The sequence below is a fragment of the Haemaphysalis longicornis genome, unplaced genomic scaffold, assembly GCF_048455015.1.
Source record: "Haemaphysalis longicornis isolate Haplotype H1 unplaced genomic scaffold, Haemaphysalis longicornis Haplotype H1 scaffold_1, whole genome shotgun sequence".
NCBI classification, from domain to species: domain Eukaryota; kingdom Metazoa; phylum Arthropoda; class Arachnida; order Ixodida; family Ixodidae; genus Haemaphysalis; species Haemaphysalis longicornis.
In genome coordinates, this window is record NW_027526203.1 from 454,366,253 (window position 1) to 454,392,357 (window position 26,105).

The 26,105-nt window shown below is 51.0% G+C and overlaps 1 protein-coding gene across 1 annotated transcript in view; it reads right to left on the minus strand.

The window, feature by feature from the left end:
• LOC144162496 (uncharacterized) overlaps positions 1-26,105 on the minus strand; it is a 130,433-nt gene that overhangs the window by 80,616 nt on the left and 23,712 nt on the right. The window contains exons 5-6 of the mRNA XM_077693061.1: positions 11,249-11,329; positions 3,229-3,371 (exon numbers count right to left, since the gene is read on the minus strand). Coding sequence (XP_077549187.1) covers positions 3,229-3,371; positions 11,249-11,329 — 224 coding nt within the window. The remainder of the gene's footprint in view (positions 1-3,228; positions 3,372-11,248; positions 11,330-26,105) is intronic.

The window sequence follows — 26,105 nt, forward strand, 5'->3', positions numbered from 1 at the left end:
CGCACCAACCACTTCCGGCTGATCCGGCTTCGATGACTGCGCTCGCCACGACGATCGGCCTTTTTGCAATTTCCCTGGGGGAAAAAAAAAAAAGTAAAATGATCAGAATATTCGGAAGGTATATGACACGGCATCCGGGAAGAGCCCGGCACGGCATCCCGAAGTTTGTATTTTTTAATTGATTCCTTGCTTATGCTTTTCTTTTTACTTTTTGTCCCCCTTTTATGCTCCTTTGTCTTAGTTTTTCCGGGTTTGTGCGTTTCTCTCGAAATTAAATTCTGTGCGCGCAACTTCTTGACGGCGTTCCCCAGGTCTTGACATGAATGCGTGTGAAATCGGCTAAGCGATGTGCTGCCACTGCCGCCGCAGCACATCGATTCGCTTAATTGGCTAATTTTTGTGTTGTCATGGTTCTTTGTTAGAGTTAGAGTAACGTCAACGCCGCTGTGTTATTTTTACAGGCTGGTGCAACAAAAGGCTTTCTGTTGGGAGTCAGCATTCACGTTTGTCAGTATCTCGCCATTCCGTCTGCGATCGCACTGCGTTTGTGTGTGTATGTGTGCGTGGGAACGTTGCAACAGAAGCAGCTAGCCCAAGTTCGAACCAGAAGTACATCTGTAAACTTACACGCATCAAACCGGCAGCAGAAAATTACGAGCAACACAAGGCTGCCTGCGTCACTTGACACTATTCTGATAACGCTAAAGTCACAGGTGATAATCAATCAAGAAGATTAAGAATAAATATAAAACTGGACACTCCCACACAGGGTCATTTTGTTTTACGGCTATTATAATTCGTGACAGCGCGTGACCGCAGTCAGTCGACTGGCGTGCACTAGAATCGAAAGCTCTCACGATGAGCTTTAACTGCCGTTAATGCCTAAGAATTGTCATTTTAGGCGGTGCGGCCCCCTTTAAGCTTCACTGGTGACGTATACACAAATATATGAAGCCGCCGGTATCACACAGGGCAGTTTCATATACGTTTAATTCGTGCTCGATTAGTGCTTTATTCGATTATTTCAATGTCGATGGTTTCTGACCGTCGGTATTGAATAATATTCTTGTCTCCTGCGATCATTCACATGGGCCGCATCGAAAAGGAGCAAGTCCTAAAACAATTGAAATTCAGCTTATAAATACCTACTAATTCGCGATTTTGTGAGTTTGCGCGCAATGAAAGCACGCTGGAGGAGCAGTTAGGGCTCCGCTCTTTGCGCATACAAATTAAATAGGCTCTGTGACTGAAACATCTTTATTGTCGCAATAACTAGCTGGGAAAATAAATGTCCACTAAATGAGCAGCGGTGTGTCGCTAATTTCACTATCAAGATGGTGTGCTTCGAGTAGTGTTAAGTTGGGGGCACTGACGTTTGAGCTGTCGTTTTAATGCGAAAACATCAGTCGCCTCCGCAGATAAAAAACAAAGCGGCGTCCTGCTTCGTAAGCAACAAATGGCCCACAAAATGGCCTGTGTCACAAAGAGAATAAAAGTAAAGTGTCAGCATCGAAAAGAAAATTCGGCAAATTTCGGTCGTGTGGAAATTGAACTCAGAACTTTCTGTCACAAAGAGAATAAAAGTAAAGTGTCTACATTGAAAAGAAAATTCGGCAAATTTCGGTCGTGTGGGAATAGAACCCAGAACTTTTAGAACGCAAAAGAGCACGCAACCCAAACGTCACCGCAGCTGGGTGGCTTCAGCTGAGAAAGACGCAAACTTGAAAACGGTTGTCGCTGAAAATGAAAGGACACGTCCGGTAAGGCGACACTAATGCTTTCGCTTCACTACCGCTCAAGCTCTGCTGAGGTATCGTCGTGTTCTTTCCTTTTCTTTTCTTTTAAAGACGATAATCTTTCTTGGGCTACTTAAACCCAGAAATTTTGGTCTGCCTGTATGTCTGTCTGTCCGTCTGTCTGTCTGTGACTCGATTCAGCCACCCGGCCAAAGTAAAACAATGCCTGCGCAATAGTCTTATATAGTCACAGCTAAATGTGCCCGTCTAAGTCCGGTTTAATGTTCATGCTTGTCAATATTGTTGAAGAACAACAAGACATTACGCATATATAAGACAACAAACTACTACAGACATGATATTTGCAGCGTTCCATTATAAAAAATCGTACATGTTTGATTTTGGCGAGATTAAATACTTCATCAACTCAAGAAAAAAATATCACTCCGCCGTCGCCTGCTGTCGCCCGCGCCATATAGCTTCTGGCGGCGTTTGAAGAAATCAAGTGGCAATAGTTACGAAAGGTTCCTCTAGATAGGTTCCACGTTCTGCTTAGAACGCACATGGACCAGGGAAACGCGCTTCTATAAACGTTAAAGTAGGACGCCTCGATTCACACGCGTCTTCGCCGTACGGCAGCGTTGGCATCGAGACACCCGGTTTGGAGCAGTAAAACGCGGGAAATTTAAAATGATTTAAGCAAACCTTTGGAGTCTTTACCTTGGGAGGAGCGCGACGCAACAAGAACAACATGAGAGGTGAGCGGGAAAGCGAAGGGAGACATTTACTTGGCAAAAGTCGATAAAGACTATCGTCTTTTAACGACATTTGCAACGAAAGTAGCAGATACGCGGCCAATTTTTTTCTTTTTTATCGTTCTGTATTTGCTGGTTTTTCGAAATTTTGCGTTAGGTTTGCTCGTGGTGCCTTCAACTGTATATACGTATACCTTCCTGTCCAACAAAACATTCAGCTTGAGCTACCCCAGATGTTGTCCTCCTCCCTTTTCGTCTATGTCTTTTGCACCGGTGTTTAAGTATGAAAATAACTAGGTCGACCTATCGTCTAATTGAAATAATTTAGTATTCAGTCAAACAATAGTTCCCAACTGTTTGTTACCGACGAAGCGCCGCGCACATAAGTACACTTCTGCGCTCATCAATGAGGCCCCATCACGTCCGGCCGCATCCAACATCAAACTAGGACACCGCTGCCATGGTACATGGAAGGTGGGCTTTAGAGATGTGGTGTTACACAAAAGACCCTATTAAAGGAGCCTTTCAGCGTTATCTGCGTCGTTTATCATGAGCCAGGCAGCGCTGTGATCTTTGGGCTGTTTACATTTTTTTCCCCATCCACGAACATCCCGTCAGTGACCTTGCAAAGATGGCTGCGCACCGATAACATCATCGTTTTGACGGGGAACTGTCCACGGGCAATGGAGTACATCTCCTACGTAATCGCAGCTATAGCGCCATTAGGTGAGTCCAACCTGATCTCGACAGCAGAGCAGGCGATTTTTCTCCTTTCTTCCAAGCGATGGCCAGCACTGAGAGGGCGAGCAGAGTGACCGCCAGGCCCGCGATGAGAAACGTCTTGGGTAGCTCGGTCCGCTTTTTCGGGACTTTCGACTGCCTGTGGGCGAGAGTTAGCGGACGCTACAGCTGGCTGCAATTTCTGATTTGAAAGTATGAGCTGAGCGTCTTTGCGCTCCACTTGCCAGTGGACCAAAGCGGAAACGCCACTACACGTCCCCATAATGCGGACTATGCGGCCCGGTTGTGGCCACTATGGAACCGGCCTGCGGAACGCCATAAACGCTCAGCTACAACTGGCTGCTTATAGCTTTCTTTAAAACACCTCTTATTAATAGGCGTTGCTTCCTTATCACATGGGGACTCCTCGATTATCAGTCCCGGACTGCCCCGGACGCAATCCGGGGCTCGATTTTCGCGTGTATTTCAATGGGACCTCCGGTTCGAAGGCAGTCCTCGGACTGCCGGTGGTTTATGCAGGACTGGTAAATCGAGGATGCCCATAGTGTTATGTGATGTAGAAAAAATTTTTTCCGCGGTTGAACGCGCCGAAACTCAGTTTGTCGAGTGACAGCTCGGTTTTCGCGCCGACAGGCCGCAGTGAGCACACCCACAATTGCACTACAAGACAAAACGCAGACGGTCTTTCCTATATACATAATGCGCTCTTGCCGCGGTCTGCGCATTGTAGGCGCAGTGAACATGCATGCAGCCAGCGCCTCCTTGTGTCACTTTCAGATGGCACGCGCCTTTACTCTTTCCCCTATCCTCCTTCCCACACACCCCTCTCCTTGAAACGAGCGACCGATTCGACGCTTTCACTCTGCAACCGCAGGAGGCACTGGCGTGACCTTGGCTGACATTGAAGGTCAGATTAACAGAACGAGGCGTTTTCGGGGTTTGCAGCCGGAGCAATAAAGCTTTTTTTTCGTCTACAAATGCCCACCAAGCACACATGCCCGTAATCGCCAAGATCCCGCCTCTATAGCTTTGCGTTACGCTAATTCCACCATAGTAAACCTGGCGCAGCTGATGAATTTCTGCGCCGTTCCACATCCTACTACTCTTAGTTTCCTAACGAGGTGTTTTTAAAGGTACTTTTGGGGGGATCACCCCTTAAAACTTTGCAAGAGAAGTCCCAACCTGTATAACGGGTAATCGTATTTCACTTGTAGAACCAATTCTTTATTAAAGTAATATGAGGAGAAATGGGTACTGAGGAGCAAAAAAAAAAAAAAAACACCGCAAATACTATTAACGACTCTGTGCTCAGCGGCGCATTCCCAAGCCACCGCTTTAGGTATAATAATCTAGTGCAATGTGCCAGCACGACGATGTTATTTCCAGCAAAACTGGTACTACCTAAAAAACATTCGCACCGCGTTTCTCCTTTCGTTTCAAGGGCGCTTTCAGGGCCGAATAATTGCCAGAGCAACCGCTGGCACCGTGGAAACTGGTGCCCTGGACAGGGGCACCCACCCCGTCGCAACACTCAACGGATACAATCAATTTCTCTCTCTCTATCTCTCTCTCTCTATCTCTCTCTCTCTCTCTCTCTCTCTCTCTCTCTCTCTCTCTCTCTCTCTCTCTCTCTCTCTCTCTCTCTATCATTTGGGAGTTGCATCCGGTTCACACGCTGTTGCAGGCGGTATGCAACGAAGAAACAAACATGTGCTAGAGAGCGGCAAAATTATAAAAGGAAGGACGCAAGAAAAAAATCCCAAGCCATCTCTACTAACGTGAAACCTGGGGAAGGGCGAAGCATGCAGTGTATACTTGGCGCCTTGCAGATTTTGCACACGGAGATGAAACCTTTTTGGGGTAGAGGTATACTTCTTTGCTGTAAGGTTTCGTGTCTTTGAAGCAGGAAGCGTTCTACGCGAGGCGTTGGGAAACGAGTATCCCGGTGTGTTATTTTAGTGTGCGTTACGTTCTAGCGCGAGGCGTCGGAAAACGAGTGTCCCGGTGTTTTAGTACCGTGACTACATCAGACGACGACGACAGGAGAAGCCGACTGCCCGAGCCCCATAAGAGCTTTGCCCCTAAAAAAATTCTCGGGCCATCTCCACCAACGTGAAACCTGGGGCGGGGAGAAGCATGCAGTGTATAAGTGCATTCAAACATTGTAAGTCTCTCTTGTCACACGGCGTGCGCTCACTGGGCGCCGGAGAAGCGATTGCGCGCTTGCTGAGGCGGTGGCGCCCTCGATTGCGTTAAACCTGATTTAAGCAATTTGAATGCCCCATCTGCCCCGGATTCTGGTAGTGGCAGGGGTCAACGCGAGCGCAGCGCAATGCCCGCGCCTCGGGCTTGCATTTAAGGAGCTCGGGCTTGCATTTAACAACCTCACACCACTTGAACGCTCAATGCTTCTAAGTGCACGAGCGGCAGGAGTTGTGGGATACGCGCATGGACCGGAAAGCGACCATTCCGCTATAGCCAACACAGACGAACGCCCAGCCGTCGGCACCGCTGCCTCGTCAGCCCCGTCGCGACGGACGAGTACAGGCTGGTACGTATGTGCCGTTTTTTATTACGGTTAATAATAGTTCAATTTCAGTAGCAGTATCGCTTATGCCAGTTGGCCGGTGTTGTGTATGGAAAGCCGTTCGCGCGAGCTCTCTGCTTCTACCAGAAAGATACGAGGGTCAATGCGCGGTGTGTACAGTATTTTTTTTTTCAAGCTCAGAGCGCTTTGACGAAGTCGGCGACGAGCGCCAGCATGTTCCAGGAGTGAGCTACCGTAAGGGTCCCTGCCGTAATCACTTCGTCGGAAATGAAGCGAGCACACTCGTACGTCCTTTTGCGCCCTTTCTTCTCCGTTTGCAAAGTTCACAAAACGTAGCCACTTTCTTCGCCGAGGTTCGTCGTTGGGCAGCACATGAAAGGAGATATCCTCACCGGCGGGGATGTCGCACTCCCTCGACGATTTGTCCGTACTACATGGGCATTTCACAACGCAGCAACGAAATTTCATTGTAAAGTACTGGAACAAACTGAGGTTTTCAGTGGTTGGAAACTGGAAACGAGCTCGTAACGACAGCAGCAAGCCAACACCATCCCGAAACTTCTGCGACGACTGGCACTATCTCGTCGCTGCTTGCTGTTCCTTACTCCCCTCGTTTCTATTTTTACCTTTGCTGGTTGGCGATATGACGGCCAACCTCCTGTCAAGGGATTAAGATACCAAGCAAGGTCGCGGCTGTACGTGCTGGTTCGGTTCGTTGGCTTCGAAGAGCCTCGAACCCGAAAATTCGTCTGCGCGACGGCGAGATGTCGAGTTCGGCTGGCGGCAGTTTCGTACGCATTGGCGTACACGTTTGCGTGCTTGCTCGGGACTTCAACCGTTTACTCCACCGTTCTTAGTGTCATAAAAGTAATATGCAGTATGTTTAACGGGCATATAGCTCACTATACAAACTGGTAAGCCCTGCCTAACTGCGTTTGCTTTTGCCGGCCTCCGCCAATAGCAGAGCATTCTCGTGTGACATCATAGGTTCTGTTGCGGAAAATGAGCTGGTGGGTCGCATGGTCATTCCCTTTTTTCCTAATTATGTAGCTTATTTGAGCGAAGTTTGTGTTAAAAGTGGTGTCGTTATGGTTCTAACGAGGCAATCTTTCGAATGAACCAAACTTGTGTTTTCTCTTCATGGCGAAGAGAAAATGCAAGTTTGTTTTATCGAAAGATTTCGTGTTTTATAGTGCCCCCAGCTCTTGTCCGGATACAAACGATGCTGTATTCACTGAGAAATTAATCAAATTAAGTTAAACCTTTGATTTTCCCGCTATGATCGTTTGTTTTCGTGGTCTGCAATGACATCACAGGAATCGGCCACTGTGCAGCCTAGGGTGCCTTGATTCACGCGTCCGCCGTACAGGGTAGACACGTATACGCTGGTGCCGCCATTTTGGGTCACTCCCTCGCCGCCGAAGCAAGTCATTGTATCAAAACTGCGGCAAAATTATCGCCGCAACGTGGTTTACTGGCGAAGCTTGAATTATCTTATCTGTTTCGCGTTGCTAGGTCTCGTGGGAAACGAAAAGGACAACGCGTTGAGCACGTTGACCCAATTGCGGCGGCACGGGACCGTTCAAAGGGTGTCTCCACCCTGTACAGCGGCGCTGGCCTCCAGGTACCCTACGGCGGCGTTCGCGCGTTTCTTTACGTTACTGAACCTAGATGGCGCCACTATACCGTGGCAAGCCGTTTTCTGCCTTTGGTTTGTTTTTGACCGTATTTAAACCTGGCTTGTTTTTGTTCGGGGAGAAAATAATAGTTTTGTGAAACAGTGCTCGCTCGACAAATATGGTCACGTAAGACACCGTTGCTTGCGTCAATCGGCCAGTGTCGTCTGAGACAACCCCAAAGCCCCGCAGTGCTGTGCAGCTAAACCAAACATAGTGCGCTCAGTACCAACAGCAGTACGCATCAATAATTCTATGTTTACATGTGCTTTCATAACTTTCACTGTTTGTATCACCATTCTGATTGCTTTAAAAAGAATGTGCACTAAATATAAGCACAAATAGCTCGTTCTGCAAGCTTATAAGCTTAGCCTAATTTTCGTTTGCTTTTGCCAGCCTCCGCCAATCGCAAAGCAGGCTGGTATGATATCACAGGTTCTGTTGCGGTAAATGAGCGAGTGTGTCGCATGGCCATTCCCTTTTTACCTAATTATATAGCTCATTTGAGCGAAGTTTACATTAAAACTGGTGTCAGCATGATTCTAACGAGGCCGTCTTTTGAATGAACCAAACGTGGGCTTTGTCTTCACGGCTCCAACACAAGTTTGGTTCATTCGAAAGATTGCCTCGTTAGAACCATAACGACACCACTTATAACGCAAACTTCGCTCAAATAAGCTACATAATTAGGAAAAAAGGAAATGACCATGCGACCCACCAGCTCATTTTCCGCAACAGAACCTATGATGTCACTCGAGAATGCTCTGCGATTGGCGGAGGCCGGCAAAAGCAAACGCATGTTAGGCAGGGATTACAGTTTGCATAGCGAGCTAAATGCCCGTGAAACATACTGCACATTCTTTTTATGACAAAGAACGGTGGAGTAAACGGTTGAAGTTCCGAACGAACACGCAAGCGTGTGCGCCAATGCGTACGAAACTACCGCCGGCCGAGCTCGGCATCTCGCCGTCACGCAGACGAATTTTCGGGTTAGAGGCTCTTAGGGGCCAACGAACCGTTCCAGCACGTACAGCCGCGACCTTGCTTGGTATCTTGATCCCTTGACAGGAGGTTGGCCGTCATATCGCCAACCAGCAAAGGTAAAAATAGAAACGAGGGGAGTAAGGAACAGCAAGAAGCGACGAGATAGTGCCAGTCGTCGCAGAAGTTTCGAATGGTGTTGGCTTGCTGCTGTCGTTACGAGCTCGTTTCCAGTTTACAACCACTGAAAACTTCAGTTTGTTCGAGTACTTTACAATGAAATTTCGTTGCTGCGTTTTGAAATGCCCATGCAGTACGGGCAAATCGTCGAGGGAGTGCGACATCCCCGCCGGTGAGGAGATCTCCTTTCATGTGCTGCCTTAACGACGAACCTCGGGGAAGCAAGTGGCTACCTTTTGTGAACTTTGCAAACGGAGGAGAAAGAGAGCTAAAGGAAGTACGAGTGTGCTCGCTTCATTTCCGAGGAAGTGATTACGGCAGGGACCCTTGCGTTAGCTCACTCCTGGGACATGCTGGCGCTCGTCGCCGACTTCGTCAAATCGCCGTCAAAGCGCTCTGACCTTGGGGGAAAAAAATGCCGTACACACCGCGCATTGACGCTCGTATCTTTCTGGTAGAAGCAGAGAGCTCGCGCGAATGGCTTTCCATACACAACACCGGCCAACTGGCATAAGCGATACTGCTACTGAAATTGAACTATTATTAACCGTAATAAAAATACGGCACATACGTACCAGCCTGTATTCGTCCGACGCGACGGGGCTGACGAGGCAGCGGTGCCGACGGCAGGGCGTTCGTCCGTTGTGGCTATCGCGGAATGGTCGCTTTCCCGTCCACCGCGTATCCCACAACTCTTGCCGCTCGTGCACTTAGAAGCATTGAGCGTTCAAGTGGTGTGAGGTTGTTAAATGCAAGCCCGAGCTCCTCGGCGAGAGTTTTGTTCTCCGGATCAGGCGATTCCATGACTAGGGCTGCGGGTGCACTAGGTTTTACTAGCATTTTTAAAATGGCCGCCGTCTCGGTCGACTCCCGCGTGTGGGTGCTATATGGAGTCGACATACTAAGTACCTGTTTCATGGACCGGCTCGTATGACGCCATTGTTCACGTCACGAAATGTGCAATTTTAGCGGGAGATTTAAAATTTTGGCTTAAATTGCCTTATTTCTCAGTGAATAAAGCATCATTTGCTTCCGGGAAAGCGCTTGGGGTACTATGAAACACCTAATCTTTCGAATAAAACAAACTTTTCTTTTCTCTTCATGGCTCCTTTAAGTGTAAAACAAATGATAACCTGTCTACAAACAGCTTATGCTTGTACTTGGCGATTGTTGAAACGGACAGGGAGCGTTCCCCTAATCTGTAAAACATGTTAGTTTATTTTGAACCGGTTTTTGTCCATCATGCACTTTTCGGTTAGTAGTAACTTAGTACGCGTTACGTTGTAGCGCGAGGCGTTCGAAAACGAGTATCCCGGTGTTTAGTACCGTGACTACATAGGATCACGACGACGACAACAGGAGACACCGACAGCCCGAGCTCCTGAGGGGCTCCGCCCCTAAAACGAGTAAGCAGACGGGATTGGTGTGGCTTCTGACATTTACATTTGCCCCCGGTGCTTCACAATTAGCGATCTTATATGTGACGTGTCTGGTTTCGTAGTCTGTTTTTAAGCTAGATTGAGTGCTATGCTTTGGCAGAATGGATATTCTATCGTACAAGTTGGTACTGAAGGCTCTTTACGTTTTGAATTATTCATTATGTGCATGTTGGCGAATGAGAGTGCAACTTCGGTAAATGAGTAAACTAACTTGCCTAAGTTGGTAATTATGCTTCGCTCCTTATAATTCTTTTTTCTTTAAGTCAGGAAGGCGCGTTGTAATTAGGAGGGGCCTGCTGTGCAGCCGCTCCTATCTTGCATCACCCGAATCCACAGGGCAACAGTGAACGGGTGCAACAATATGCACACATTTCTTCCACCTTCTCGTTCGGGCCTTGCTTCTCGTTCCTCAAACTAGTTCAATCTCCACTTCATGGCACTCGTCCTCAAGCCTCGCTACCCCTTCCGAAAGGCTCGCCTCCTCTCCTCGCTTCTTTAGATTCTTCGCCTCCCTCTTCGTCCCTGAGGCGTCTCCCTCTCCTCTTTATCGAGGCTACACCAGAAAGACGCCCATCCCCGATCGAGAACAGCAAAACAGCGAAACCGGACTAGCACAGAAGAAGGATGGGGCACAAACCCGGCAATCTCTCGTGTTATGGATTCGTCCGGTCGCGCTGTTTTCCAGTTGTGGAGTACCAAATCGCTCAAGCTTCTACCCTTGCAAGCTTTATTGTTAAGGGCCGGCCCAATATATGCTAAGCATTTAAAAGCTTAACGTGGCCTTGCGAAAGTTTCCACTGCAGCTGGGGAGAAGGTGGGGGGACGTTTTGACTCGCGAAGCCTTGCCTTTGGGTTAAACTTGACGTCCGGCCGGGCGTGCCCAGACAAAGCGAGGACCAGACTGGGGAAGGAGGACCACGCTTAGAGTCAGGTGTGATATACGAGGAAGTAATTTGCGTGGAAATTCAGTACCCTTCACAGAGCGAAAGGGTACTGAATTTTTCCGCCTGCTGCAGTCATGTCAGAAATGTCGGCCAGTAACTGAGCGAAAGAAATGAGAAGCGTTGCTTGAAAGGGAGAAAGTAACTGAGCGGAAGAAATGACAAGCGTTGTTTGAAAGGGGGAAAGTTTGGTACTGTCATTTTGCTCCCACTGAGCAGAAGACATGCTAGCTGATTTCGGGGGTACTCACGTGGAGCTCTCTTCCTCATCTTCCTCTGTGTAATCGGAAGAAATGATGTCATCGTACGACGATGAGTACGAGTCCGACTGCCTACGAAAAAAAAAAATGGAGTCAGTTTCATGTTGGGCTCACTGACCCTGCGTATAGCGAATCCCTATTATTTTGTCCGTCACACAAAGTACAGTGAAGGTTCACTCGTTAGCACGCCGCGTAGGTCGCTGCGCATGGATCGCTCGCTGCAAACCCAATGAATTGTCGTTTAGCCTGAAAACATGTTTTTGCAGTGCGAAGCTTGATATGGCCAGGCTAAAGGAAAATCAGGCGGTCCTGTGAACGCAGAAACCTCCTCCGGCGCTACCCCATGCGCAAGAAAATAAACAGGTTGGAGAGAAGTTAGAGGGGGACAGAGTGTGGCTCCGTTGATCGCCGTCGCAGCCGAGCGCGCGCGTAGCGAGCTACTGCGTGAAGCACAGATAAAGCGACAACGGCGGGCAGGGGCGGTCGGCGATGCGGGCGAGCAGCGTTAATTGCAAACACCGGCAGCACGTTACTTGGAAGGGGGCAGGCCAAGCGTTAAGGCCAGAATACACGGAACGAATATGCGACGAAAAGACGGCAAACAACGCCCGGCGGAGTGCGCCCGACGCGCGGCGGCGGAAAAAAATTACGCCCACCTCCCCTCGCGGGAACCCTGGTGTGATGCGACGCTTAAGGGGGTTCAAGCGCAAGCGGAGAGCAACCGTTGACCGAAAGGCCGCCGGAGAGCGGCACACCGGTAATATGCGCAGCGCGCCCGAAGGAGAGGAGACCGCGGAGAGAGAGAGTACTGCACATGCGCAGCACCACGCGCAGCGCCGCCCACCGGCGGAGTGAGAGCGCGCTGGGCCGCACACGCTCTCACCTGGGCACGCGCCGGCGCCAGTGCGTCTGCCGCGGCTATGACGCCAACACAATCCAACACAATCCACTTTAATCCAATCCAATCCAAGTCAAGCCAAGCCAAGCCAATCGAATCGAATCCAATCCAATGCCCCTCGCGAGAGAGTGTTCGCTATCGGAGAGGAGAGCGGGAGAGTGGCTGCGGACAACGGACGCACGCGGACAACAACGGACGCACGCAGGAAGGACAGGGCCGCCGACAAGAGATGCTCTGAGCGTCGCATCATTCCATTGCACGAACAGGAGCAAGTGGAGCGAGCAGCCAGAGCAGCACACGGGAGTAACGGGGACGTGTGCTTTCGTTCCGCGAATGAAACATTCGCGCTGCTCTGGGAGCAGTGAAAAGAGGGGGAGGGCGAGATGTCAAGAGTCATGTGACCAAACGTTTCCCGCGTTCGCTTCCCGGAGCATTTCGCGCGCTCGTGATGTCCGCACGCAGTTATTCCTCGCCAGTTTTGCCAGATACGTACCGGTGGTTTTGTGTCTGCCTTCCGCATGGCGACGAATGAAGAAGCCGAGCGGATGTTCATGTTTATGATAAAGGGGTCACCATCGTTTCTCCCAAAAATTAGCTGCGAACGATAACAGCGTCCACCGTCTTTTCCAGATACGTCTCTACCTTCGGTCGCTGCTCCGGCGGGGTGAACAGGTGCTCGAACATAAACTCATGCATTGTCAAATCGTCGTCGACGTCACCGCTGCTGCTGTCCGATGATGAGCTTGCGCTTGAATCTGTGGTGCTTTCATCATCTAAAAGTAGCTGCAATTCCTTGTCCAGACGGCCGCGCTTAGCTGCTGCCGTACGCACTGAGCGACTACTGCGGCTGCTGGATTCCGCCATTTTTCCTCCGCCACCCGGGGATAAAACCAGAAGTGACGCAAAAGAGGTCATGTGACTTCCTCCGCGTTCCCTGTTACTCCGCCGCTGGCGACGGAGCACCGAGAACTGCTCTCGGCTGCTCTCGGCGCCAAAAAAGTGCTCCTCATCGACCAATGAAACACAACGCCCCTGCTCCTGCCCGACCACTGGAAGACGCCAGAACTCGCGAGAGCACTTTGGGTGCAGTTAGAAGTGCTCCTGCTCGCCCAATGGAAAGCGCTATAAAAACGTCGTCCCTCGCTGATCTAGCGGGGTCAGAAAAGTTCGTCGGCAGCGGAGCGGCGGCGAGCGGCAAACCGAAGGAACCAATCAGGTCTTCCGATTTCCCGTCCATGGCGTATTGCGTACACAGGCCGCTGCAGACGGCCGCTTTGGAAGGGTTTGATAGACGTATACTTGTCCAGTGCATACTCGAGCTAAAAAAATGGATTGCAAATCTGAGATCGATTAAGGAAAATGGTGTTGCAAGAAGTGTCCGCGCTTTTCTGATAGCTCAAGCCGCAAGCGCAACACGGTCCCGACCAACTATACCGTGTCTTGGGTCGCCGAGATAGGTATGTACAATAGCTTTTATTGGGTTAAATAAAGGCGATCCGGCTACATGACTTGTATTAACAGAAACATGGGGCCCGTCTGCAAGATCGTCGTGTGAGAAACAGGCGATATCTACGAGGGCCCCTCCAATATAGCAAAATACTAGATGTAGCCAGCCGTATGTATTCAGAGCCGGGCTTGACATGCTCGGTGATGATGATGATTAGAGACCCTCCGTTTCTATCGGGATGTCGGTTGTCACCAGCCGTCTTGCCTGTCTTATCCTACCCTTAAATAACCTAATGAGTTGGAACCCTTACCCCCGGTTTTAAGCTCCCACCCCCTCCCCCCTTTCTGTCCTTGCACACCTGTATACCACCCCCCCCCTCCTTTCTGTTAAAAATTTTAATTCGGTATATTACTCTTCCTACGTCCCACTCTCTTCCTATTTTGCACCAAAGCGTGATCTGTCGAGATGGAGTGGAGGTAGAGCGCCGGGTTCCATGTTCTGGGGGTCGCTTGTTGGAATCTCCCCGGGGGCCTTCGTTTTTGTTTTTTGTTTTGTTTTTTACTGCCTTTAACGCTTTTGAGAACTGAAAACGCATAATTCCGCAGAAGAAACGCCCGGAGTCACGCATAATCGCCCAACGACGTACAGCCCAAGCGGGAACCTCCTTCACTGGGTCTGTTTACTGAACGCCGCCGTTGATCCGGGCATGCAGGTTCAGTTAGCCACACTGAGAGCAACCCAGCAGCGGCCCGGCGGCGGACATCGTGTCTTCGTAGTTCAGCCCGACGAACATGCGGCGTCGTGTCGCGGCAGATTTTCCGCCGCGCGAACTACGTCGTGAAAGATCGCTCCATGTATTCTGGCCTTAATACGTGCTCTCGAGGAGCAAACAGCTTACGATCAGCGAGGGAACCAGAGTAAATGCCAGAAGCACGCCATTTATTATGAGATAAACTGGCTAGCGATCCGACAATGTGGTTATGTGCACACTAGCGTCGAGCTTGCCGTGCCGCCCTGCCGACGGCCGGCAGCGGCGTCGCGGCGCAGCCTTCACCCGCAGCACGGCGTGACGCCGCTGGCGGCAGTCGGCAGGGCGGCACAGCAAGCTCGACGCTAGTGTGCACGTACCTTAACTCCCCTAACCAAGGATTTTTCCCAGAACTTGAACGACAGTGCGACCAAGAAGGTGTTGCCAATCGATGGGACGAGGGCTGCTAGCCCCCGTTGTTAGCTTACGTCAGTAAATTTCGAACACCACGAAGGCCGCCAGTGAACGAGCAATAATGCACCGAGAGCTACGTGACAGCGGCAAGTCCAGTGACCACCACAACAGACAAACAGGCTACCAACGATAGCGCAAACCTCTTCCCTCTAGCTGCCGCCCACCTCCCATTAGCTTGCTGGCGCGGGTGATCCCGTATCAAAACAAGGGAAGTTCCCAGGAAAGATGGTCAACTTACAGTCTCCGCGTACTCATCCGGAACGAATTGGTAGTGTCTGCACCGCTTCTCACATGTGAAGATCACTCTGCTCTAACCCAAGGTGGGCAGAAAGGCGAGCCCGAGAACCACACCGTATAGCGCGCTCGCCAACACTAGCGCCGCTGCCGATTGGACGACGACGAGGACCCAAAAAAAGGCACTTGGATAATTATCCTACTGCCAGCAGGTAATCGCAGCAATTACAACCATGTAGGTGTTTTTATTTTCTCCTCTCTTCCTCGTGGCAACCTACCACCTCCCTTGCAGCTCATGGTATGGATTTTTACAATTTATCGGTAATTTGCTCTTAGCAGGGCGCAGTAAGTAATACTGGGCCCTGGCCAATCCCCTCTGGTGTGTACACAAAGAAAAACAATTCCGTTTATAACCTACTTTAGCCCGAGAACACCGCTTTCTTTTCATATAAAAAGCAAACCGCTCATTTTATCGACCGGTTTCATGTTTACAAACTACCTAGACATTCGCCGGAATGTGTCTACCTTGTAGATGCACCGTAGCTGACAGTGTCGTCCGCTAACGCATGGTGCACTTTGTTATTTTTTGTTCTTACTGTGCCTTTGTTTTGCGGTGTCTTATTTTTGCTACGGCGCCTGAGCTTCTTATGGTGTGTTTTTTGTTATTTTAAATGCAGCGGTTACAAAAATCCGGCAGAATTTCCATAACATGAATCCGCGTTAGCTCCACTAACGTTGCTGAAAAGTGGGTCTATATAGGCTTACTTCAGAGCAAAAAGCGCCCACAATTTCCATCCCGTTCTTACAAACATGAACTGCCCGTCTACACCGGAATTTTTAATCTTCGCGACTGATTTCCTGCGGTGTGTGTGTGTGTGTGTGTGTGGGGGGGGGGGCGGGGGGAGGGGGGGGTGAAACTTTATTTCCAAAAAGAATCCCGAAAGACACCTGACAGGTGTCAAGGTGTAGAGGGCATCTCCCACGTCAGGACGGGGAGCCCGAGACTCTCCGCCGCTACGCGGGCCTTCTGGACAGCCCAGAGTTTATCTTGAAGTTCGGTGCTCCTGAGAGCACTGTCCCATTTGACCTTATCCTCCAGATAGGAGGCTTGCGTGCTGGGCAGTCTACACCAAATCTATGCACGTTAAGTTTAGCGCAAGTCTTATCTTAAAAAACGATAGGCTATGAATTATGTCTAGAAGAAGCGTGATATTGTCAGAGGACATAGCGGTGGGCAATACCCCTCAGCGACATTAGAAAGCGCTAGCGACGACGACGACGCCGAAGAAGGTGCTGGCGGACCCGGCGCTGGCTGTCTGATCGCCGCCATGTAAATAGTGTAAATAGACTGCTTACCCTCTTCATGGTTCGTCTCATCTGCTCTGCCGCCACGTTACATTTGGTGGAGAGTGCGGGTCCATCCCCGTCCACGCCCCAGCTTCGCTGCTCATCGGCATCGGCGCAATCATCGAGGGGGCACCAACCGCGTCGGGCAGCCCCAGCCCCGCCGCTACCAGCACTCGACGACGTCCCCTCGCCCCGTGTACGTCCCCAGCCCGTGACAATTCGATCCAGAGCCGCTAAGACCCGACGACATGTGACATGTGACATGACGACGACGACGTATCCCCAGCCCTGTGGTCCGACGTGCATGGTTACAAGCCCTCACCGGTTCGTCGTTGCCTTGCGGACATCGCTGCTACGGGCCGGTGTTCACCAAACCCATCACCTTCACCCGTGGCGGCAAGCCGTTCTTTCCCGTCTTTTCTCGCATTGCTCATCTGCATCACCATCCTCACCGTGGCTCAGCTCCGACCGGGACGGTCGCCCTCGACGGAGGCGGGGGGGGTAATGTCACAGGACATAGCGGTGGGCAATACCCCTCAGCGACATTAGAAAGCGCTAGCGACGACGACGACGCCGAAGAAGGTGCGGGCGGACCCTGCGCAGGCTGTCGGATCGCCGCCATGTAAATAGTGTAAATAGATTGCTCACCCTCTTCATGGTTCGTCTCATCTGCTTTGCCGCCACGTTACAATATCACTAGCCATAATTTCAGCAAATATCAACCCTAAACACACAGACATCACGCACAAGAACAGCGCTCTCATTGGCGAAAACAACACGAACATGGCAGGATGCACCCTCACGCAGAGCGGAATAATTCAGCCAGGGGTATTTGTCAAGCCATGCCAGTTGAAATTTTCGCTTCGGTTTTGAGTCTATTACGCAGTACATCTCGTAGCCTCTATCAGGGCTGGTGCTGGTGAGACGCCGGTGCTTCTGGTGAGACTGGTGAGAAGCTGGTGCTTTGTAACATTGTAAATCTGGCTGACATTTTGGTAAAGCCCAAATATCGAGCCTGCTGTAATGACTTCTCCCTTGGTGTTCCGAAATAGTTACATCAGTCTCGGTCAAGTTTTCAATGCTTCGTGCATAAATTCCCTTAGTCTGCCTGAAGGCATGTGTACTATCCAGTAACTTTTCTGGGGCGGCCATCCCCTCTTTAGGTGTAGGTACCACTTCTAGATAAGGTTGAACAAGTCACTGCAAAGTTCCCTATTCAATGCCATATCGAACTTTAAACTTAGCAACAAAAATATTAACGCAAGGACGGCGGTGTCTGACCATACTCTTGCGGTTAGGCATGTTATGTGCAAGTTGAGCAAAATCTTGCCGTGTTTGGAATTTTTTCGTGAGATCTGATGAAGGAACTACAATGAGGTCCTACTATTTCGGGTTCAAATAATAGGAAAGGACATACTTTCTAGCGTGCGCGTGCGCTGCCATTGTTCAGCCGAGTACACACTGCCGGTTTTAAAGCTAAACGGTAGAGAGAGAGAGAGAGAGAATAAATAAAGTCTATTTATCGAGCAGAGGCTATGTGTGGGCCTCGCCCAGTGGAAGGCATCTCTAGTCCGGGATGTCTTGACTTCGGCTGGCTGTCCTTGCTCGGGTCACCAGTTTGAGCTGGGTATCCGGGTCTGGGCTGGCCAAGGAAGCCATCCACTGCTCGTAGGTGGGTTTGGGAAGCGGGGGCAAGTCCGGAGTACGTTGGCACTCCCATACTATATGGTAGAGGGTGCCAGGCTGGGGACAGTGAGCACATAGGGAAGGGTCTTAGTTGGGGAAGATGAGGTGGAGGCGGGTGGGATGTTGATAGGTATTCGTCTGGAGCCGCCTCCAAGTTGTAGCTTCCTCTCTGGAGAGGCGCCAGTGAGGTGGTGGGAGGCGACGGCGAGTTTGCCTGTAATGGGCGAGTATCTCCTTGTAGCCACTCAGTGGGTGGGGTTGATATTGAGGGGGTAAACATTGGCCACCGTCGGCAATAGCTCGGTGTATCAGATCGCGAGCCGCGGCGTGAGCCGCTTCATTGCCGGGGATGGCGGCGTGTCCAGGAGCCCAGACAATGCGGATGTCAGGGGTCGTTGAGCAGTTTTTGAGGACGAGTAGGGCTGATGAAGAAATTCGGCCATTCTGGTAGCATTAGGACTCCGTCCGATACCCCAGAGGGAACAAAAACAACGCATTCCTCTAGCCCTGCGAGATGGCATCCGGGTGACCCCAATCTCTCGCAATATGCACGCATTTTACCACTGCTCCTTTCGCTGCAGTGGACCGTGTGTTCACCAAACGATTCGCTGACAACCCGTTTGGTTTCGTTCGCACGGACGGTTTGCGAGCGCCTGTGGTTTCAGTCGGATTTACGCAATGCTCATACGCGTGCAATCCAGTGCCTAACGTTGATGCGTCTAACGGTATCATACCAACGAAATATAAATAGCGACGTGCAAGTTCATATCGATGCACAATAAGCATTCAACTGCTCCTGTGAAGGCACATTTCACTTTCGTGTCTTAGCGCCTCCTATGGAAGAGGGAACAACCACATTTTTTATTGCTTTTTATTACATTGGACGCAAAAACGCGCCGGGCACACGACAGGCGCACTGAAGGAGCCGCGTATACGGTCGCTGCACGGGCGGCGGCTGCGGCCTTAGTGACACGGGCAGGCGCAGGTAGCTCGAGTGCTAGCTTGTTACCGCTGCACCAAATGGGACTCAAGTCCCAAACAGAGCTGTACATACGAGGGAGGAGGTAATGATGTGGTGGCTAATTGCATTAAAAATCGTCATTTGCACCGCTTACGAGAGCGGCAATCGAATATCCGCCGCAGTGTTTTAAGCCTAACACCTGTAGGCGGTCCTGTAAGCAGGCCGGCTGCCTGCTCCCAGCGCGCGCCTCCCCATCCACTGCCTCGAGCGTCGCGCGTCGTTCTTTAGCTGCGGCAGCAATTTTCACTCGCAGCACCTGCATCACGTCCACGGTCGCATTTTAATAAGCGGCTGGCGAGACCAGTACGTAGGGGCATTAGCAGAAACTGCCGCCGACGCGGAATCGTCAGTGCTGCGGCAGCTCTGCTGTGTGATATATACGCCCGACAGTCGCATCCTCCGTGTGAGCGAAGGAGCTGGCAGAACAGAGGTCCGCCTGAGGTGACGTCACGATCTCCCTCGGATTTCTCCTCTGAAATGCGCCTTCATGTGATTACCGCTTCACGTGCGCGGGTTGCTGCGCGCGGCGCACGCCAGTTTTGTGTGCTTACGTGGACAGCTTTATTTATACGAAATCCAACATTTCACGGCACGCGCTGAATCCGTAACTGCGTCTGGCCGCATTAAAAACGTCTCTACTTAAACAATGGTCGCGTGCTGAAGCAAACGAGGTTTCCACTCGTGCTAAATAGGTCATTAGCTATTTATCGCAACAAAAAAAAAACGTTGCAAAATTTTTGTGTCAGTGCCCCCTTAATGGAGACCAGCAATATCAGCCGAGCCGTCGCGCTGGCTTACTACGCTAGATGATAGGAAAAAAACGAAAAAACATTGTAAAAATGAAAAGATGTCATTTGGTGCATCCAAAATTTTCAGTCACGTACAAAAAATTGTTCACAAAACTGTCCAGTTCTGTGCTTCGAAAAAACTCCAAGAGAGCTTTGGCTGCACGTGTAGGCCAACTGGGACCGGACGAAGTACCCAAAACAGCCCTCAACTTAAGTCCCCCGTTAGGCGGACCACACAAAGATAACATAAATTTCTGTCTATGCACGAATACTTTGGACACATGCATATAACATGATGAAGGTATTCTCGTGACTCGCACGTGGAACCAAAATGTGGTTGTTCCCTCTTCTATAGGAACCGGTAAAACACGAAAGTAAAATGTGCCTTCACAGGAGCAGTTGAATTTTTATTGTGCATCGATATGAACTTGCACGTCGCTATTTATATTTCGTTGGTATGGCACCGTTAGACGCACAACGTTAGAAACTGGATTGCACATGTAGGAGCATTGCGTAAATCCCACTGACCACAAGCGCTCGCAAACCGTCCGTGCGAACGAAACCAAACGGGTTGTCAGCGAATCGTTTGGTGAATACACGGTCCGCTGCAGCGAAAGGAGCAGCGGACCGTGCCACGAGTGCGACATCCGCAAGTCGGCTTCCCCGCATCTTACGCTGCGCGTCCCTCGTACAGGCCGGCGCTGGCATCGTTGTTGTGGTTTGTGGTTGGCGGGAGAGGAAAAGGAAAGGAAAGGTAATGGGGATATTTTGAGCTCGGCAGGGAGCTCACATGCATACAGCCCAGTGCGGGGAAGGGAAGTAGAGGGTGAGTGACAGGATAAAGTGGAGAGAGACAGAGGGAGAGAGAGAGAAAAAGGGACAAAGAGTCCTAGAGTCAGTCAGTCAGTCCTAGAAGGAGTCAGTCCCAGAAAGCTCAGTCCGGGCACATCAGTTCGGGCACTGCACTCCGGGCTAGCCGCTGCGTGAGGCCGGTCGTCTCCAGGTAATGGAGAAGATGGGCGAAGACTTCCCGTTGGGATGCCGCAGCCCCCTTCGGGAACAGAAGGTCCTCCATGCCGGCGCTGGGAAGGCCTCGACGCTGGAGCGCTCGGTGGAGCTCTGCTCTCTGGCTCGCGTGGCGAGGGCAGAAGCAGAGTAGGTGCTCCAGCGTCTCTGGTTCCGGGCTGTCCAGACATGTGGGGGAGTCCTTGCGCCCGTGTCGGTGCAGACGCTCCGTCACATTGTAGCAGTCGAGCCGCATGCGGAGAAGCAGGCAGCGGCTGTGGCGCCAGGCGACTAACAACGCGAGGGTCGGGGTGCATCGCCTGCACCATGCGGGCCTCGTCGAAGGCGGTGACGTCTTGGGAAACTGGGGTGCCCTCCTGATGGGCCTCCCTGGCTCGGGCGTCGGCGTCCTCGGTGCCCCGGATGCCACTGTGGCCCGGCAGCCAGTGGAGCCGCAGGCCGCAGCCTCGGGAGGCCGCAGTGTGCAGCTTGGCATGCAAGGGAGCGCTCCGGGTAGCCGCTGCTGTTGGTGGGCTGGTCGGCCGCGTGCAGCCGCAGCAGGGCAGTCCTGGAGTCAGTGAGGATGACCGCCCCGGGGTGGTTCTGTGGCCTCTCTCGAGAAGGAGGTCGGCGGCCAGGTGCAGCGCTGCGAGCTCCGCCCGAGTGGAAGAAGTGTGGAACGAGGGCCAACTGTCGGCGCTCATTAGCGTCATGATGCACTAATTGCTTCACCTTTCCTAGATGGCAGCACCATATGAAAGGAAGGCTATACGGCGCGTTTGTCTTCCTATTCACGCGTCCGTTCATAGCGCAGTCGGGAGCGCGGTTCGTACCTCCCGTTGCGACGAAAGAGTTCATGGCTCGAATCCCGGCGCCGCCGCGTCCATCGAAGTTTTTCTGGCGATGTCATTTCCACGACGGATATGACGTCATTTAGATGTTGGTGGACCACTGCCTAAAACACTTTGGTGTTAATAGAGTGCCTGGAATCGATGAACTTATGTCGCGGCCAGCTGCCCGATGAGCCAACGAAATCCCGCCGCCTCTGCCGCCAATGATCGGATCGTTTGTAGCTCGAGCGCAGAAGCACGGCCGCTGGATGATAGAGCCGTCCCGTGGCAGAAGTTCCGACCTCTGATCGGAACGGCGAGCAGGCGAGAGTTTGATTGATTGTAGGGTTTAACGCGCCGAAGCAACGCAAGCGATGAGGCGCGCCGTAGTGGAGGGCGCCGGATTAATTTAGACCACCTGGGTTCTTTAACGTGCGCCGAAATCTCGTACACACGGACGTTTTTGCTTTTCGCCTCCATCAGAAAAGCGGCCGCCGCGGCCGGGAATCGAACCCGCGACCTCGTGCTCAGCAGCGCAACGCCTTAGCCACTGAGCCACCACGGCGGGTCCAGGCGAGAGAGAGATATTCAACTTTTACTGAGCCCTTAAAGAGGGTGTGTGCGCGCAGGCACCACATGAGGCGGTTCCCTAGTCACGGGACCCAAATGTGCCCAGCAGCTCCTGGCCCCTGGCCGCCAGTCCGTACTGAGTGACGAGGTCGGGGCTGGACATCAAGGTCTCCAATCGTTCGATGGGGTTGGGGATAGGGGTGGGGGGTCTTGAGTTTCGTGCACTCCCCTATGATGTGCGCGAGAGTGCCTCTCTCCTCCTTGCAGAGCGGGCACGAGCTGTCGTGCTCGGCCGAGTACATCTTGTTCAGGAGCACAGGATGCGCTAGCGACCCCGCTTGCATGCGACGAACGATCATCTGCTGTCGTCTGTCCAGCTGCGGATGCGGACCGGAAAGCCCACATCGCTCGTTTCGGTACAGTTGGACTATGTCTTTGTAGCTCGTGGCGGGGTGCGGTAGCTCGTCCCCGGCCCAGAAGGACATTTCATTTCATTTCATTTCATTTATTGTACCCTCAGGGCTTTACAGCATTGTAGAGAGGAGCGGGCACTGACGAACAGTGCACAGGATACAAAAATTAGCCCCATCTTCCCGAAGGGAACGCTGAGTAGATGCGGAGCATCTCGGGGTTCCGTTGTGTTTCCCAGTTTGTGGGGTGGTGCTGACGCTTGCTTGCGCCAACCCACTAACTGACGGGACTGTTGTTTCCATCACACTTCATGGGAAGAACGGAGTGAAGTGGAGACAACCGCAGCAAGCGCTGAACTGAACGCGCGCAGCGCGCTACCCGATTTACATTCAAGGTTGAAGGAGAGGAGACGAGAGGAGGAGAGATGCGCAAGCGCCGAGCATGCACCGCGAAAGCAGAAGCGAGAACGCGGGAGAAGCGAAAACGAAGTGCACGCAGCTGGTACGAGAGAAGAAGTGGCGGAAGTATCGCGCAGCTGTGGGAGAGAGGGAAGGAGGAGAGTTCGCATGCGCAGTGTGAGTGCGGACGCCGACGCGGGACATGCCCAGACTATAAGATGCTCCGCATCTAAAACACATGAATAAGGCACAGCAACATTTTCAAACAAGAGGCAACTAACATCAAAATGCAACTGTTCACAGTATCATAATTCAATAAAAAGCAGTAACAAAAGTCAGCCTGTTACACTGGCAAAGCAAAATAGATTATCAAGCGCTCTTTTGAAACTGCAAGGATCGGCAATGGATGCAAGTGATTGTGGGATGTGATTCCATTCCTGACATGTGTTAGGCAAGAATGAATGAAAATATGTTGACGTCCGGCAGCGAGGTACGGCAACTTTCTGCGCATGGTCAGTACGATTTGAAACATAAGATGGTGGGGTTATCAAAAGTGAACGAAGAAGGGAGTGTTATGATAAATTTTGTGGAAAAGTACCAGGCGCGATGTCTTACGGCGAGTAGCGAGCAGTGGAATGGCAAGAATCGATTTAATGTTTGTAACGCTATAGCGGCTCAGCGATAATCAGATAATATAAACCTTACGGCACGATTTTGGATCCTCTCGAGTTCGCTAACTAGGGTGGTATTGCCAGGGTCCCATATAGATGAAGCATATTCCAAATGTGGACGGACATAGGTAGTATAAAGCAGCTTTTTTAGATCCACAGGGGCTGCGAAAAAATTTCTTCTCAGGAATCCTAAGACCCTGTTTGCTTTACATGTAACAGACGTGATGTGATGTTTCCAAGATAGGTTGTTTGATATATGGACACCAAGGTACTTGTAGGAAGGGACGGAATCGAGCGTGGTTGTGTTAAGGAGGTAACTTGGACATGCGGCGTTGTTACGAGATACGTGCATAGACTTACACTTGGAGACATTTAATTCCGTTTGCCATAATTTACACCAGTTAAGTACTTTGGTTAGATCTTCTTGGAGAATAGCGACATCATCATCATTGTATATTTGGCGATAAATTACACAATCATCCGCGAATAGGCATATTTTTGATGAGATACTGTTAGGTAAGTCGTTAATGTAAATTAGGAACAGTAAAGGCCCCAGGACATTCCCTTGTGGGACACCGGAAAGTACTGGTGTAGTAGAAGAATCGAAATTATTGGCTGATACAAATTGAGAACGGTTAGTAAGAAAGCCACGAATCCAAGCAAGTACATATGAGTCAATGTTTAATATGCTGAGTTTGTGTAAGAGCAAGGAGTGAGCTACTTTATCAAAGGCTTTGCTGAAATCAAGGAACTTGCAGTCAGTTATTGTTCCGGAGTCGAGAGATATGTGCAAATTATTGGTAAATAGTAGTAGCTGGGTTTCGCAGGAGAATTGTTTCCGGAAGCCATGTTGAGCAGGTGTAAAAAAATTATGTTCTTGAAGAAACTTGATAAGGTGAGTGGCGATGATATGTTCCAAAAGTTTGCATGGCACGGATGTAAGCGAGATGGGACGGAAGTTAAGTGGATCATGAATTGCCCCCGACTTATGCACTGGGACCACCTTGTTTATTAACCAGTCGTTAGGAAGCTCAGCCGTAAGAAGTTACTGTGTAAATATTCGTTCAAGAATGATAGCAGAATACTCGGCCGTATATTTCAAGAATTTTGTGGTGATGCCATCACAGCCACAAGTAGATGAAATCTTCAGTTTGTCGATGATAGACCGTGTTCCTTCTGAGCTAACAACTATGATATCCATTAAGGGAAACTTTGATGGATCTGAGGGAATTGTTTTATTAGTACTGGCTGGTTCAGAGAAGGTTTTAGCGAAGGTGCGGTTAAGTAAAGATGCACACTCATTATCCGAGACTACATTGCCTTGAAACATTAAAGACAGTTTTTTATGCTTCTCATTACACCTCACAATGTTCCAAAATCGTTTAGGATTATTTTGCAGTATAGAGGGCAAAGTACAGTTTAAAAAGGTAAGTTTAGCAACTTTGAGCTCGCTTAGGTACGTAGCAGCTGCAAATTTGTATGCTGACCATCGAGCCGAAGACGGGGACGATCTTGCAGCTCTAAACAGTCTTTTCTTGCGGTTAGAGAGCCTATTTAAGTGTCGATTGTACCAAGGCGAATTAGCATTGCAGTACACCTTTCTCGGGCGTGGTGGTCGGCGAGGAGGTTGCCTTCCACCTGCGAGTGAGCCGGGACCCACACGAGCTTGATCGCTCGTCCCTGTGGTCTTCGTTTGTTAGAATGGCTAGTGCCGCGGGAGAGACTCTCCCCCTCCGGTAGAGCGCGTATGCTGTCTTGGAATCGGTTACCACGGTCTTCGCCTCCGACGTTGCCAGGGCGAGGGCCACGGCCACCTCTTCTGCTTCGTCCGGGTCCGTCGTGCGCACCGACGCTCTGGTGACCAGCTTGTCGATGGTGCTGACGACCGCCGTTGCCTTCGTGCCGTATTTCGGGAACGAAGCGTCGACTTAGAGTACCCGAGGGTCCTCTTCCAGCCGCCGGGCCAGAGCTTTGGCCCGCGCCGATCGCCTCTCGTCGTGCCTTCCCGCTTGCATGTTACGGGGGAGGGGTTTAGTCTCGATTGCTTCTTGCCACTCCTTGGGGAGCGCCGCCGTCTCTGGCTGTGGTTCGATCTGCCATCCGATCTTTCTCAGGACGGCCCGGCCGTGCTCGGTCTTGCTCAGCCGTATTCGTTGGTTCGACAGGTGAGCCTCGATCAGTTCTTCCGCCGTGTTGAGCGTGCCCATGTCCATCAGACGTTGCGTCGACGAGTACGTCGGCATGGCCATGGCGGCCTTTGTTGCTTTTCTTATGGTCGCGTTGAGCGCTTCCATCAAGAACACGTCGGAACAGATTACGA